The sequence below is a fragment of the Microtus oregoni genome, unplaced genomic scaffold (assembly GCF_018167655.1).
Source record: "Microtus oregoni isolate MIOR12 unplaced genomic scaffold, Mior012 000001F_ref0000356, whole genome shotgun sequence".
Taxonomy (NCBI): domain Eukaryota; kingdom Metazoa; phylum Chordata; class Mammalia; order Rodentia; family Cricetidae; genus Microtus; species Microtus oregoni.
The window spans coordinates 85,677,779-85,694,481 of NW_024543060.1; the positions used below are offsets into that span (position 1 = coordinate 85,677,779).

Sequence of the window (16,703 nt, forward strand, 5' to 3'; positions counted from 1 at the left end):
TCCTTTACCGGGGAGGGGAGTTGCCTGCTGGGGTGTGGTTGGCAGGGAGACTGAGAATGAACTGTCAAAAACACACCCCTTCCCTTGTCTTTACTCATTCACACTTTGAACAAATATTGATTGCTGTCTCTGGTGTTCTTTTGGCCTTTTTGAAAGCTGAACTAGGGGCTGGAGAGAGAGGGTATGGGTAGGTGAGCCCACCTTCAATGCAACCGTGCAGAGAAAGACCAGGGGTCTCTTACCCTGGAGATCTGAGCTCTGCTGGTACCCCACCTGACCAGGATCCCCAAGTTCTCTCTCCCTTTCTAGGGTCTGCCTTGAGAGCTGCTCATAAACACCATGTTCGCCTCTTCGGGGAATTACTCAACTGGTAAAACGCATCCCCTCGGTCAATTGTGACACCCAACAGTGTGGCAATCCTCATTCAATTATTTATTCACTCCACAAACACGAGTTGAGCAACGCCTCCCTGACACCCATTTGTGCTTCTGAAGCAGTCGCTCCACAAGGGAAGGCTGAGAAGGCCAGAGATCACTTCCACAGCTAAAGGTTGTGTCTAGATGTATGACCAGCTTCCTGACCTGGGGTAGTGAATTATCAGCTTCTTTTCTCATCCAGAAGCAAACTGTTTACTGTCATGCTTTAAAGCATCTATCCGGAATAAATCCTGGCTCTGTGGTTTATTTGACTCTTCTGGGCTTCAACTTTCTCACCTATAAAATGGAGATATCGCTAGTACCTATCCCAGTGGGTAGGTGGAAAAGACAAAGTGATCTCTTGTGTGCCAACCCTGGGGCCAGCGCCAGCTGGATGGGGTCGCTAAGGAAATGTTTGGGTTGCTCTCACTCTGAACTTTAACCTTGGTGGCTCCGCATGACCTTGGTGGCTTTGCGATTATTCCTTGTCTTGGCATCTAGCTCTCCCCGACTTAGCTAAGCTTCTTCACTGCAGATAACTGTCACCCCTGTCCCCACCAAACTCTTCCCCACCAGGGTTAAGGAGCATGGGTCGTTAAGGAATGTGTGTACTTCAGTAGTGAGTCAGTTCAGAGAAATCGGATTGTTCCAACAGAAATCCCGGCCTCTTTCTACTCCAGAACAGAGATAGAGTTGCTTCTGCCAACATCCATATCCGCACCAAGCATCTAATTGAAGTGTGTTCGTGACAGCCACGCCCCGACTGTGCCTGCAGTTTGGCAACGTGGCTGTTTGACAGAGACATTATCTTTAGTTCCAGTATTCTACCTTCAGGACACGGCCTCCTGTCTTCCTTACATCTCTGCCCATGAGCCTGACTTCAGGTTAGTCCTTTCTTCTCCCCCTGAACCCCACTGCTTGTGAAGCTACCCTATTGCTCATACAGTTACGCTCAGCAGCTTCAAGGTCCTTGGTAAGCCCGAATCTAGGCCTGTATTGGGGATGAAACCCATGCCCCAAGTCCTTATGCTGGCCTGTCATCTGCTTACCCCAGCAGACTGTTGCAGCAAGTCCTGTGGTCATGAAGGTGATGGATGGATGGCCCCACCCTTGGCCATCCGCACTCATGCCTCCCCCAAGGGAATTCCCCACATCTTCCCTTCTCCTCAATTTGCAGTTAATTCCCAGACACGTCTCATCTTTTACATTTCTGGGAAAACCATGACCCTCAGATGTGAACCACCTTCATTTGTCCACCAAGTCCTTTCTGAACACTTGGTAGGTGCCAAGCTCCGTTGCCAGGCACTGCAGATGAATCGAGGTCTATCCACACGCAAGCACATTCATGGACTTGGTTCCTTCTCCCCATACCCTCCAGTTTCCTTGACAACCACTCTGTTGTTTCTGTTGAGACTTTTCTTAAACCACCTAAGGCTAGGTGGGCGGAATTCTTTTCCAGCCTACATTAGCACACCCAGTTTTCTGTCTGTTTGTTTTCTGCATCCTGTAGAAAGTCCTCTCTTTTACCTCCTCTGGTGATGGTGTGCGTTTGATCTGTCACGGAAGACAACTCAGTGTGAACTCTTCCATGGCCCTAGGTAAACCTATAGAGGGATGTGTCTTTGGCGCCCCCTGCCCATTCCAGGGAGGAAATACAAGTGAGAGCGGAGAGCTGGAAAACAGGATTACCCTGGGGCACAGGTAAAGCCAAGGGAACACAACTGTTAGGTAGAAGGGGAGCAAAGTCTTAGGATTCCAGGATTGTAGCTTCTGATGGCTGCCCCATCTTTGGGGTGTTCTTAATCTTCATATTTTTAGGGGGTAAAGTTTACAAATAATATACTACATTGCTTTTAAAAGGTAGAGAATTTTAGTGAAATTATGAGAAAATTAAAAAAACAAATGAAGACGTTTTAAATTACAATGAGAGTTAAAATTTTTATTTCTTCATAGGTTCAATTTTTAAAAAAAAAGAAAAAAAGGGGGAAATTTCTTAAATCAGCAACAATCAGGTCCTTAATCCACTTTCAAATCTTTCCCCACCAGCATGGCAGTCACGGGGTGCATGCTGGCTTTATGCTCTTGGTAGGTGCGGACAGCTTGATCGTGAGATTTGTCAAAGGCAGCAAGATCCCTGCAGAGCAAAGAAAAAGAGAGACAAAGGGACAGAAAAGTCATGTCAAAACTGAGGTTAAATTAAAGATCAGAGTACGGCAGCTAAGTATAGCACCTGAGTAAAACCAGACGGCTCTGTACAAACTCCGTATCAGATACCGGTCCATAAAAGGGCAGGCCACAGATATTTGGAGGGGGTTACAGGGAGGAGCCAGAGTGGTTTGGAGGTCGGTTACAGGGAGGAGCCAGAGCGGAGGGTAGTAGCTACTGCCAAGGAAGTGTGGAGGTATAACCAGCCTCATATGAGAACATGGACTTCAATACTTTGTCTTTTAAAAAGAAATGCTTGCCGGGCGATGGTGGCGCACGCCTTTAATCCCAGCACTCGGGAGGCAGAGGCAGGCGGATCTCTGTGAGTTCGAGACCAGCCTGGTCTACAGAGCTAGTTCCAGGACAGGCTCCAAAGCCACAGAGAAACCCTGTCTTGAAAAACCAAAAAAAAAAAAAAAAAAAGAAAAGAAATGCTTTTCAAACTTATTTTTATCAATCACTTAAGAGTCTAAACCTTCTAAACTATAAAAAGAATTTCTGAAAACTTCACACAGTGAGAGTGAAAAAAGCCAACCACAGTTAAGCAGTGATGGCAAATAGTCCGCGAGTGAACACAAGGAATGTAGGATTAACCATTTTGGGTATGGCCAGGAGTTTCAGGCTACAGACAGATTATTTATTTTCCCCTTTTTCACATTCATTTATTTCTTTACGGTGTGTGTGTGTGTGTGTGTGTGTGTGTGTGTGTGTGTGCGTTAGCACAGGTATGGAGGTCAGAGGACAACCCGTGGGAGCTGCTCCTCTTCCACCATCCGACTCCCAGGGACTGATTTCAGGTTTGGCAGCAGGTACATTGCCTGCTGAGCCGTCTTGCCAGCCCCAAAGGGTATATTCTTTATTTGAAGTATACGTCACTCGATTCAAAGGTAGATACAGGTTTTATATGGAAAGCAAGTGAAGCCTGCTTCAAAATACCTTAAGAAGTAGTGTTGTGGTCATATTTCAAAAACCAGGTAATGGTTTGCATGGACAAAATTTTATCATTCTTAGGAAATGAATGCAAAATTATCATGAGATTTTATGTCACTGATTATAATATTTTAGTAATATGGAGCAAATACCTAATCAGGGAACTTAGCGGAGATATTCTTAAATCACATCTTGCTGCTAAAATACATTCCATCCCTCCCCCCCCAAGCCTTCCTCTGCTATATACATCAAGCGACACTTGACTTGGAGAGCTTGCTCTTTGTGCAAATTCCTTTGTATTTAATTTTAGACTCTTCCTTGGCCCCACACGCCAAATTTTCTTTCAAAAATCTTTCTGTGTATCTAAGACTGTCTTGAGTCTATTTCCTTTTCATCTTGCCTAGCCCTATGGTAGCTAATCATACATCATGCTCCTGAAACTGCTAATGACATTATTCTAAAATTTAAATGGTCACAAGTACCAATTTCTTATTTATGATAACAAACTTGAAATAACACTTAAAAGTGTGTTATAGATGGCATTTTACAACGTTATTTCTCCCATCAGGCAGGACCAGGTATTGAACCTCGGGTCTCAGGCATGCTTAGGGCGCCGCCATAGAGCCACGGATATTGAACCTCGGGCCTCAGACATGCTAAGGGCTCCACCATGGAGCCTCAGGCACAGCCCTTTATGCAAGTATTTAACAAGAAACATCTTCCCATTCTGCTTCCCATCCCTCTCCTAACTACGAGGCACAGTCCAAGTCAGCCTTACTTGAATAAAGGTCGTGTAAACTTCATCCTTCCTTGCTCAGTTGCCATTTTTAGAGCCAAAGGAATGGCTTCCTCCCATTTCGATTGAATGCAGAGCCGTAACCATCTGAAAGAAGGATTTTTAGGGGTGCGGGAGAGAAGATGAGGAGGGGAGGAAATGACCAATATAAACTAAACGCGTATACTATAGATAAAAGCAATCTCATTATAATTATATCATGTACCTTTATATCATCTGTCCACATCTGTACATACACAGCTAACAACTGCATTACAATCACACCATGCACCTTTACATCATCCATCCACATCTGTACATACACAGCTAACATCTGCATTATAATCACACCATGCACCTTTACGTCATCTGTCCACATCTGTACATACACAGCTAACAACCTCATAATCACACAGTGCACCTTTATGTCATCCCGTCCACATCTGTACATACATAGCTAACAACTGGAGAAGAGAAAGAGGAGGGGCTGGTTTTCTTGGGAAAGATTAAGTGTTAGGCTTGGCCTATTAGAAGTGTTCGTGTCTTATCAAGTCGGTTTATGAAGTAACCCTTACACTACAAATTTGAATCAAGGATGGCTAACGTATCACAGAACCAAAGGTTTCTAGCTGTGGCCATTCAGAGTTGATCTGGCTACCTGGGAAAGGAAGCCCTATTTACCACTGAACTCTCCATTCTAATTTTTTTTTTTTAAATTGAGGGTAGCTTAGTGCAAAGTCTAGCAAAAAGATTAATATCATCATGTTATAGATCACAACTATCCCTTCAAGACACTATGATTATCTATGTTGACGGACGGGACAAGGGATTGGCAGGACTCCAGGGCTCTCAGACTGTTTTCCCTTTCTCCACGGTTTAAGCTAGCATTCTGCTTTCTTCCACAGAGACAAGTTAAAATGATGTACCTGAATCGAATTTCAGAATTGTTAATGGCATTGAAGTTGTACACCTCTTGCATTCGCTTTATGTGCCCCAATGGAAGAGGTGCCTAAGAGCAAAATGAAGAAATATGACGGATCATTTCAACAGGATTCCCTGGAAGAAAGGAGCTGGAGAGAAATTCTTAGCCACATTAAAGTCCTAAATACCTTAGAATATAGAAATACGCTGGGTAAAAGAAGCAAGATGCACAAACAGCGCAAATCTCTAGCAACTGACTCCTGAGGAGGATGTTCTCCTGGGAACATGGGGACAAGCTACTTGGTGGAGAACTCTTGAAACAAAGGCTGGTTATTCTGCTCAGACTTTCTCGACCATTCCGGAATCCTTTAGGTTTCTTCCCCTTTATCCTACATAGCTTAAATTTATCCCACCCTTTAGATAAATCACTTTCCTTACATGGTTATCACTGGTTGCCTTGGCTGATTGGCTCTATCTTTGTCTAGCCCTTTGAAGATCACGTTTGGATTATCTATCGCCTTTTGAAAAGGTAGTCCGTAGCCTTTCGTATCACAGACCCCTTTGAGATGAGAAATATGGGCTCTGTCCTTGGCGGGGTGGGGTGGGGTACATTTACCACACAAACACAAACGCATAGATCTGGGGGATGCTTGGCCCGCCTGCGCTCATGTTAACCCACACTGAAAGGGGAAACGCGTTTGGTAGAAGGAAAGGAGATGAGTTCAATTTGGACAGACAGAATCCGAGAAGCCTAGAGGGCAGGCTGAGGTCCCTAGAGAGGTGCTGCCTCCCATTTCCTCCCACTGTGACCTCCTTACCTGACACGTCTGCCTAAGCACGGCCACTTCCATGCTTACTAACTGTACTAGGCCTACTCCAAGTTAGTATGTTAGCTCCCACGTGGACATTTCAATTCCCAATCCGTGCTGCTGCTAGGCCAGCCAATGAAGGTCACCTCCCAGACTCCCACTTTGCCACACCCCTTCCCATCAGCCCATCCGGTTTTCCTCTTCTCCATCCTAGGTCACACTAGTGGCACTATAGAAAGCTACGAAGCTGATGCCGGGTGCCCTAAAAACAAACTCTTACTCATGTGGCCTCAATATCTTCTGCGAGGTTTTGCACCAATCCCAACAATCCCAAAGGAAATTCTGGTTCAAATCCCCACACCCCTCCTCTCTAGGTCCTTCAATGGCAGATTTCCCTTTCCTTCCTGTATTCTTCCGGTTACCTGGGCTTGAACTTAAAACCTACTTGGATTAAAGTCTACTTGGATTCTTTCCTGAAAAGCTCCAAATCCAGTGAGCCACAAGACACTGTGTTTTCATGCTGTGTGGTCTCTCTCCTCTGATCTGGTCTCTCTTTACCTCCTGACGCCTTCACGTCTCCTGCAGGCTCCATTTCATAACCCGCAATCTAATCAAAGCGACTCCCGTTTTAAAGGCCTTCTGACTGGCCAGAACAGAATCTAAATGTCTGGGTTTCAGATCTGAGATGTTTTACAGGTGACGCCTCCGGGCTCTGTGAACTTCCTCACCCAGCCCTACTGTTTGTCTGGAGAGCATCCGCCCTCCATCCGCTGAGGCTACCCTTCTGCTAAGGTCCTTCAGAAGTCCTTCCTTGATGATGGCTCCTGTGGGAATGGCAACTAGAACACACTTCCCGCTGCTGCCAGCGGCACACACCTTCCCCTCCCAGCGGCTCAGCAGCTTTCTAGAACGTGTTTTGATTTAGTACGGTACTAATCAGATCATAATTCAACAAAGGCTTTTTTCTTTAAAAAAAAAAAAATGAAAGAGCGGACTATGTCGTTTCTTTCCCCACAAGGTTCTTCACGAGTACTTTGTCCTGCGTTGGGGACAGCGCACACACTGTGCCTCTGCGTCCACGCTCGTTTCCAGGGCTGGGAGCGGCTGCTCACCTTCTGAAGCACTTGCGCCAGGAACTCGTTCAGCTGATGGGATGAGAGATCCTTCAGGTCCGCGATGCTGAACAAGTTCAGATCCTCCTCTTTGGCCTGAAATAAATGTTGCCAGGTTATTTCTGTTTAGGTGTAACCTCGCAATATCGTTAGTCTGATGCAAAAGTAAAAACTAGGAAAAACCAATAAATTTACATGTGAGCTTACATAACCCGATATTAAGTTATGACGACCTAAGAGGCAGACGGTTCCTAAACCCCACATCACTTAAGAAAAGGCAGACTCGGGCTGGGTGGTGGCGGGGCACGCCTTCAATCCCAGCGCTCGGGAGGCAGAGGCAGGCAGATTGCTGTGAGTTCGAGGCCAGCCTGGTCTACAGAGCGAGTTCCAGGACAGGCTCCAAAGGCTACACAGAGAAACCCTGTCTCGAGGAACCAAACAAAAATAAAACAAAAACACACCAAACAAAAGGCAGACTGTCCACAGTAGGAAGGCAGGAACCACCACCCCTTTTTGCTCTTCAGACATTGTTTGAACCACGAGAAGCACAGTGATTTCTGAAGCAAAGAAGCATTACACAGAGCGTGCCAACTCTCTTATGAGCCAATCTGATACAGAGGTGACATTTTATAAGCCAGATGAGAGTGGGACGGGTCTTCCACGGACCCCAAGATGGCTCTGCCTCTCACACTTGCGGTGGCTCAGAGCCACCCACGGCTTTATGGCTCTTATGACTTCCACTTGTTGTCTACGTATATATCCTTTTTTATTTTTACATGTATGTGTGCACATGCAGGTATATGTGTGTGCATGTGTGTGTATGTGTGTGTGTCTGCATGTGTGCATGTGTGTGTATGTGTCTGCATGTGTGTGTATGTGTGTGTCTGCATGTGCGTGTATGTGCGTGTGTGTATGTGTGTATCCATGTGTGTGCATGTGTATGCGTGTGTATGTGTATGTGTGTATGTGTGTGTATGTGTGCATGTGTGTGCATTCGTGTGTATGTGTGTATGTGTCTGCATGTGTGTATGTGTGTGTATGTGTGTGTGTATGTGTCTGCATGTGTGTGTGTGTCTGCATGTGCGTGTATGTGTGTGTGTATCCATGTGTGTGCATGTGTATGTGTATCCATGTGTGTGCATGTGTATGTGTGTGTGTGCGTGTGTGTGTGCATGTGTCTGCATGTGTGTGTATGTGTGTCTGCATGTGCGTGTATGTGCGTGTATGTGTGCATGTGTGTGTATGTGTGTGCACATGCGTGCACTGAGTGTGAGTGAACCTGTGGCCAGAGGCTGGCTCTGATGTCTTCCTGCCCACTCTTCACTTCTCCGAGGTGTGTTTTCTCACTCAACTTGCAGCTCCTGATTCGGCAGTCTACTAGGTAACCAGCTTATTCTAGGGGTACCCAGTTTATCCTGGGGGACCCCATCTCTGCCTGCTGAGCACCGAGATTAGAGGAACAGACCGCCGTGCATGCCTGCCTTTTATGTGGGCATTGGGCATCCGGATTCCAGTTCGCATGCTTGATCAGCAAGCACTTTAGCTATTGAGCCACTGGGTGTGTGTGTGTGTGTGTGTGTGTGTGTGTGTAGTCCTTTAATATTTGGGAAAACCAACCAAGAAAGTACCTGAGAGAGTACACTCGTGGTTACCAACTCTGTCCCTGTAAACACTGAAATGTTCATAACCATCCGCCTTTCACTGCTGGGCCTAAAGCAATATCAGAGCGGAGAACAACAGCGTTCCTCTAGCACCAGACAAGCAGGACGGATTGTTCAGATGCCGTAAGAGGGTTCCAGGAGATGTTAAGGATCCTGTTACCCACAGACGGCTCTCCTTCTTCTCACTCTGGCACACCTGCGAGCTAAGGCAGATGGAATTAAACGAGCAAGGCTCGTGTGCCAAAGTGTGCAACTAGGCTTCTCTCCTGGAATGCAAGCAATTAAGCCTTTTTAAAAGAAAGCCCAGTATTAAGCTCCCTCTAGCCGAACTCAACACGATTCCAGGTGTAAAAAAAAAAAATCCACAGCAAGGTATGCGTGCGCACAACTGATGTGGTACGTCCTTCTGTATGCTGTGAGTATATGTTGCTTTTATTGGTTGATGAATAAAGCTGCTGTGGCCTAGGGCAGGGCAGAATAGAGCCAGATGGGAAATCCAAACAGAGATAGAGGTGAAAAGAAGGCGGGGTTGAGAGAGAAACGCCAGCAGCAGCCAGAGAAGCAAGATTGAGGTAACAAGCCACGAGCCTCGTGGTAAAATATGAACTGAGAGAAACGGGTTAATTTATATGTAAGAGCTAGGCAGTAACAAACCCAAACTATCAGCCAAATAGTTATAATTAATATTAAGCCTCTGAATGATTATTTTATAAGCGGCTGCAGGACTGGGCAGGACACAGAAAAGTTTCTGGCTACACACAACCAACCAACCATTCTCCAGAAGACAGCCACTTGAAGACTTCATTCCCTTCATTTCCTCCTGAGGAGCAGCAGAGAGCCCCAAACAACACTCAGGACACACGATGCTGGACAGACACTCAGCTTCTCCACCTCTGCTATGACTGGAGTCTCCAAAAGGCTTACAGGTTACAGGATTTTAAATGACACCTCCTTCCTTCCCTTCCACCTCCTTCCTGTCTGTCTTTCCTTCCTTCCTTTCTGTTTTGACAAGGTTTCATGATGTAGCTGGCCCTGAATTCACAACCTATGCCCGTCTCCTGCATGCCGGGACCACAGGTGAGCGGCAAAGCTGGGCTAAGTCAATCTTCCACTGGTGTCCGGCTCTGTTTTCCTGCCTTATCGCTCCTGCTTTATCTTCTCAGGTTTTCTGACGCTCTACTCTCTTTTCTAATATTCAACATCTAATCTGTTTCGAGTTCTTTTGCTGGGGTGGGGAGTAGTGGTGACTGAACCCGGGGCTCGAGCATAATAAGGACATAGCCTGCCACAGAACTTCAGCCCGCTGACTTCTCAATGAGTTACAAAATCAAACCCCCAAGCGCTCTCTCCAATCTGTTGATGTTTCCCTCGGCACAGCTCTAAAAGCAGAGCCGGCGACTGTATGTGAACGGCTCCTGAACCCCCTCGCTGGCCTTCGTACCCGAGCTGGCTTTTCCATCTTGGCCGAGCCTGTCCTCACCCTGACAGATTAATGGTCTCAATGTAAGATTCCACTTCTGCCTACAGATGACATCTTTAACTCCTTAGCCTGATAAGCTTGTTTATCTTCCAATCTTGTTTCCCCTTTATCAGTTCCTACATGGACACGTATCCAACAGGGAATAAACGTGGACGGTCCTGGGGACACAGGAAAAAAAGTAGAGCCAATCCCTGCTCGAGAGGAGCCTTCAGTCTGGTAGAAGGGACAGGCAAATAAATAAACACAGCAAAGCTTTCCCCGTGTCAAGTAATCAGCATCTACCACTCTCTCCGTGAAACAAACCGCTCCTCATCCAGGCCATGGGGAACAGGCACTCAGAGTGTGAACCATCCCTGTCATTGGCTCTCACTCCCCTCACCCGTGCATTCCTAGACTAAGTCAGCCAGACATGCTCCTGAATGCCAGCTGTGTTGCTGTTACAACCCTCAGCACACAGGCAAATTAATGAAAGATGGGTGCCAAAGTAGAAGATAGTCCTGTATAGTTCTGTTTTGATGCAGCCTTTTAAACAAAAAGCTATGTTTAAATACCACTCCTGGACCCCAGAATGTCCCCCTCTACCTCTCCGGCCCACCCTGGTGGGGATGGGGGCATCTGAGTTCCCCGCAGGGTGGGAGTTCCCTGTGTTGAGTCCGTGGCTCCACCTGCCTCTTTCACACGCTGCTCACTGCTCAAACTAAAAGTGATTTGTGAGGAAATCTAATTTCTTTCATTAAACTACAGATAACCCAAGGGCAACTCCATCTCTGCTTCTTTCACAGTGTGAAGCTCAGAATTCTGTAGGTGGAAGATGGCCAAGGAATGCTGGCCAAGCAAGCTTTAAATTTCAGACAGCAACGTCAACACTTGTTGTAACCATCAAGAGAAAGTGATTGTTAAGTTTTCTCTTATTTTCCATTCCAGAGTCATCTAGGGTACACGTCCAGTCTGGTTTCCCTGGGCTTAAGCTGTAGTCATATACCAGGACACGTGTCCCGTCTGGTCTCCCTAGGAGTATATTCTAGTACATATATGAGGAAACACCTCTTTAGGAAGCTTTGCGGAAATGAGCAACAGCTAGCAACCAGCAGAACCCCTCAGTCCCCCCCATTCCACAGTTGGCTTTAAACACTCACCCAAGACCACTTAGATTTACCCATAGGCGTTTGAAGCACACCTCATGAGTGATGGGGGTAAAGGCAATATCTACCCAGGGAAACAACTTATAACACAGCCACGCACAATTTAAGTACCCACACACACATACAAAGACATCTTTGGACAGTTCAGAAAAGAGCGAAAATCACGCAAATCACTACTTACAGTGACCCATCTTTGACTTAAGGCAATGCAAGCATTTGTCAGAGTCATATCATAACTGCAAAGACGAAAAGATATTAAAGGTTACATTTTATAAACGAATGTATCCTTTTGCATAAATGCAGTTTTATGCTATATAAAATGCTTAACATTTAAAATCTCTTTAAAGCTAAAGAGCTCCTCAGTGTTAGGAGGAGGAAGTCCACTAGAGTCACCTAGGAATGCCCCAAATCCCAGTGGGTACCGCACTGGATAGCATACAAAGAAAGCTCTGGCTATCCTCCGTAGAGAACACAAAAGCATCTCACACACCCAAGAGGGACTCGAGATGGGAAGAGCACACCTAGCGCTCTCTGCCTGGTGGCGACAGCTCCCGGCACTCACAGCGGCACGAAGGACACCAGGTCCCCATGCTCGGGTCTTTCACTTTGAGATGTTCCAAACCTTTCATCACCTAGCAAATCTACAGGCAGCCAGGTCGCAGGCACTGTTCCAGATGCCAGACCTGAGAGTCCAAGGTCACCATGAGAGAACCTCATCCCTTCTTTTATGGAAGGTGGGATTAACCATTAAGCAAAACAAGCTATGTGGGTATGTCGGTACGTGTGTACTCCCAACTTGAATGTCAGTCTTGCAAAACATCCCCCTTTATCTAAACATTAAGCCTCTTTCCTGAGAAATGCTTATCAGTGACAAGAGATACACTCACTGCTATTGGGTTTTTCTATTTTTCTATTATTCTCCCATTCTTTTCTGGGGAACGAACTGGGAGCCCACTCACAATTCTTTTGGGTCTGCTCACAATTCTTTATCAGTGCATAATCACCGTAATTGGCTGCCCTTGGCCTCTGGTAGGAAGCCCATCCTGAGCGCTCTATGTTTGAATCTGAAATGTCCTCCAAAGCCTCGTGTGCTGAAGGCTCGGTCCTGCTATTTAGAAGTGACTGGACTATGGGGATCAGGCTGTTAGGAGGGGAGGCTAACGTGGAAATAGGTCTCTGTCTGCCCCCACACTATCTTCTCTTGTGTTCTACTTCATCACAGACAGAATCATGACCCCAGACCAGACGGAAATATGCCCAAACTAGGTCTTCTCGAATCATGTCAGGAACTTTGTTCAGCAAAGACAGCTGAGTAACACCAGGGCCAAGCAGCCACTATCCTGTCATATGGTAGTCAGGCAAGTGAGAGGAGAGGCCCGCCGCGCCCCAGGCTGTAAGATATCTTCTCCTCTGAAGACTGATTTCTTTATTTAAGATTTATTCATTTACTATGTATACAGGCACCAGATCTCATTATAAATGTCTGTGAGCCACCAGGTGGGTGCTGGGAATTGAACTCAGGACCTCTGGAAGAGCAACCAGTGCTCCTAACCTCTGAGCCATCCCTCCAGCCCCCAGCACTGATTTCTTAAACACCAAGACAGTGGGAAAGGTTTGGCTGGTGTCTTTCTTAGTGTTCTGAAACTTCCTTCTCAGTATGGTTTGGAAGTTAAAGATTAGCTCGGGGAAAAGAAATAATCCCCTACTCACAAAAAAGCCCTAGGAGAAGCAATGTGCAAACCAGACTTGAGCCTGACTCTCGCGGTGTGCAGGGTGAAGCGAAAGGAATGATGTGTAGCCACACACGCAAACGCAAAGGTGCAGAACACAGTGCCCGGCAACTCTCAAATGCAAGCTCCTTCCTGTGCAGAGAGGTTAAGAGATACCTCCAAGAGGAAGCGGTTCCTAAGCTGACATTGGAATTATCCGTGCAGAAGGACGCGTGTGCGTCTGGGCATGAAGCCTGAGGGAGTGTGGAGGGTCTGAGAGGCCCTAGCCCTCCAGCCTGACAGAAGCAGGAGAGCATGTCGGGAGCTACGTAGTCCCTAAGAAAGGAAGGACTTGGCTTACTCTTTCCTAAGGCGCTCACCACCCTCATGTGGAAACTCAACACCCAGGAACGCTCTCAATCAACTCAACAGATCTGTTTGTAAACCATGGAAACGGCTTTTGGCTTCAGGGGAAAGGTCTAGGAAACCTAAGCCCCCCTGCTCTCTTTGCTGACTGGTAACGGTTTAAGAAGAACATATGGTCCTTCCAGATACACTGAGAGCGCTAGGGTTAGGGGTCTCCAGTCTGCAGCCCTCAGGCCACATGTCCCGCGATGGCTGTGCCTGCAGCCTAACACACCTGTAGCCGAGCGTGCCACGTGGCAATGTTGCGTGGCAATATCAAAAGGCTCCACACTCCTGGAGGAGCAGCGTGAAGGAAACAGGTCAGCAGGTGGGTACTTACTTCGGTTTGACAGGGGGCAGGCCAGGAGAATAGAGCCAGGCATTCCAATCCACTTGATTGAGAAGATCCACCTGTGAACAGGAAGAGCCCCCAGTTCCTGAGAGGACGACTTTTCCTCAGGTCAAAACAAACAAACACACGAGCAACTGAAAACAGACTCAGAAGGGATCAAAGACACAATTTACTCTGCTCTGCCACATCACAGTAACTTCTAAATCTTATTACTTTTGATAATTAATATTAATTTAATATTAAGCAGCAGACCATCACCATGTCTACTTCTGGAATACAAACATTTTGACATATGTAAATAATTCAAAATGACTGAATGTAGCTAATTAATATATAAATTTAGTCATTACTAGTGTTCTAAAAGAGAATTAAAATAGATAAGCAAAATCCTATGGCAAATTCTAAACCAATACTATAATTAAGTAATCTAAGTAGCCTAGCAAATAGTTTATAAAGCTATACTGGGCACTGAAAACAAGAACTTAAAACCAACCTTATCTTTAAAGTGGGAATACAGGAAATCCTTCCAGTCGTCAGTGGTTACACTCTTGTAGGAAAATTTCTCAACATAAGCCTTTAAGAATCCTAGAAACACCTCTAAGACGAAAAGAGAAAAAAAATTGAAAGAAATGAAGAAAAAGAAATCAATCCACAGAAAGGCAAGTCTCTGGCCTTTTTAGTGGGTGACATTGTTCCCGTAACCACACACAACAGAGAACACTCCGAGAGCCACAGAGAGCTTCTGACGGTGAAGGAGCATTCAAGAAAGGAGGTAGGCACTCGGGAGGCAGAGGCAGGCGGATCTCTGTGAGTTAATGCCAGGACGACGTAATGAAGACACAGAGCAGGAATCATCCACGCTCTAAAGCAATCACCCTCATGACGAGAAAGGAGGAGAGGAAGAGCCGACAGACAGAGTGGAAAGGGGGGGCGCCTTCAAGGGCAACCAGACCGTCAGTATGAGGCCACGTGAAGCCAGCACATCTTTGTAAGAAAATATCACGAAAGCATTAAAAATGAGATGGAATCACGTGTACTGAACTTAAAAAATTGAAAAGACGGATGTGTAAGACAGCCAAGCTCTTGCCCGAGAGGCTCATGCTCCGAGACTCCGGCAGATGCAGAAAGCCACACCTAGGACCCAAACCCTACTGTAGTACTGTTTTTCATACGGATAGACCTACGGTAAAATTTAACCATACACGCGCCATGTATGTAAGAGCAATAACTAGGGACGAAGCAGAATCATTATAACACACTGTGTAAAAGTCACATGGATAGTGCCTCTCTCCAAACACTCTGAGCCGCTCGGGTTCTCAGGCGCCCTGCCGAGGTATCACAACGTGGGTTCAAGGAATACTTGTTTTGTTTGCTGGAGGCCACAGGGTGCAAGGTAAATGACGCTAGCAATTCGGATATTCTAAAGTGGAGCCACAAGGCAAAAGGGGAGAGTCCTGAGTTAACAGGGAGGCGGGAGATCGTATGCTGAGGTCTTAAGACCCACAGTAAGGATGAAGCTAACTGCAAGGTGAGTTCATGTCCATGGAACATTGAAGAAGAAAAACGAGAATTGCAGTGACAGCCGGTAACTGCACTGGTGGGGAGTGGACCCACAGGTAAGAAAGAGCGACTACAGGATGCTTTATTTTGTTACTAAAATCTTCATATGTGTATGATTGACTGTTCATAAAATCTGGAGCCATACACAGAGGGGCGCGAGAGGTCTCATGTATCACTCATAAGCTTCTGGATTACAGGAAGTTTGTCAGTGGGTATACGCTATTACCCTAATTCTTTGTATAATGGGATTTTTAAAAGGTCAAGTCACATTATACAGATCACGGGGTTGTGTAGAGTTTTATGGATACTGGCCACAACAGAGAGCAACATGGGTGTCTCCAGCAGAATGAACTGGAAGTGTAAAATGAAAAGAAACAGTTTAAAATTCATCTCTACTCTTCACATCGCCCTCCAAAAGAAAAACAAAACAACACAACACAAAACAAACCAACAGACACACACCAAGCAGGCAATGCCAGCTACTCACCTGGTCCACCAAGAAGCTGCTCCAGGTAGAAGAGTAAGGCGAAGCCCTTCTCGTAGGGAATGGAGGAATAGGCTACATCGGGGTCGACGTCCTTCAGATCAACCACGAGCTTGGTGAAGGGATGGGACTCCCCAAAAGTTTTTATCTGCAACCCAACGAATGAAATAAGTGTCCTCATAGGAAGACTCAGCTTGCCGTGAGGTTGGGCGAATGCTTCGAGAAGCCTGTCTTACCGTATTCTGCAGCTCTCCCCAGCCTCCCAGAGCATGGAAATGTCTGAACTTCTCCCCAAACAATCGCCCACAAATGTGGCGCTCTAAATAGACGGTATGTCCTTCATTTAACCTGAAAGGGAACAAAACACGGGCACTGTCCCAGTGGAGAGGACTCGGCATTTTAATCAAGCAGGTATTCTCTTTTTGGTCTTCCTAGCGAGGAGAGCAGACGGCACAGCCCCTACATGTCAGCTCCTACTGCTTAGAGGAGCCCCGGCAGTCACCCAAGACACCAGCAAGGCCAGCAGTCACCCAAGACACCAGCAAGGCCAGCAGTCACCCAAGACACCAGCAAGGCCAGCAGTCACCCAAGACACCAGCAAGGCCAGCAGTCACCCAAGACACCAGCAAGCCCAGCAGTCACCCAAGACACCAGCAAGGCCAGCAGTCACCCAAGACACCAGCAAGGCCAGCAGTCACCCAAGACACCAGCAAGGCCAGCAGTCACCCAAGACACCAGCAAG

At 46.5% G+C, this 16,703-nt stretch overlaps 1 protein-coding gene across 2 annotated transcripts in view; it reads right to left on the reverse strand.

Moving 5' to 3' along the window:
- Positions 1–2,334: 2,334 nt before the first annotated feature.
- Lta4h (leukotriene A4 hydrolase) overlaps positions 2,335–16,703 on the reverse strand; it is a 33,570-nt gene continuing 19,201 nt past the window's right edge. Inside the window, exons 11-19 of one of the 2 annotated variants that reach the window (XM_041667386.1) lie at positions 16,198–16,309; positions 15,965–16,109; positions 14,411–14,514; positions 13,906–13,976; positions 11,633–11,687; positions 7,169–7,264; positions 5,253–5,335; positions 4,330–4,434; positions 2,335–2,550 (exon numbers count right to left, since the gene is read on the reverse strand). In XM_041667386.1, the coding sequence (XP_041523320.1) occupies positions 2,433–2,550; positions 4,330–4,434; positions 5,253–5,335; positions 7,169–7,264; positions 11,633–11,687; positions 13,906–13,976; positions 14,411–14,514; positions 15,965–16,109; positions 16,198–16,309 (889 nt within the window). In that variant the 3' untranslated portion in view covers positions 2,335–2,432. The remainder of the gene's footprint in view (positions 2,551–4,329; positions 4,435–5,252; positions 5,336–7,168; positions 7,265–11,632; positions 11,688–13,905; positions 13,977–14,410; positions 14,515–15,964; positions 16,110–16,197; positions 16,310–16,703) is intronic. The other variant, XM_041667395.1, reaches the window with a different exon arrangement.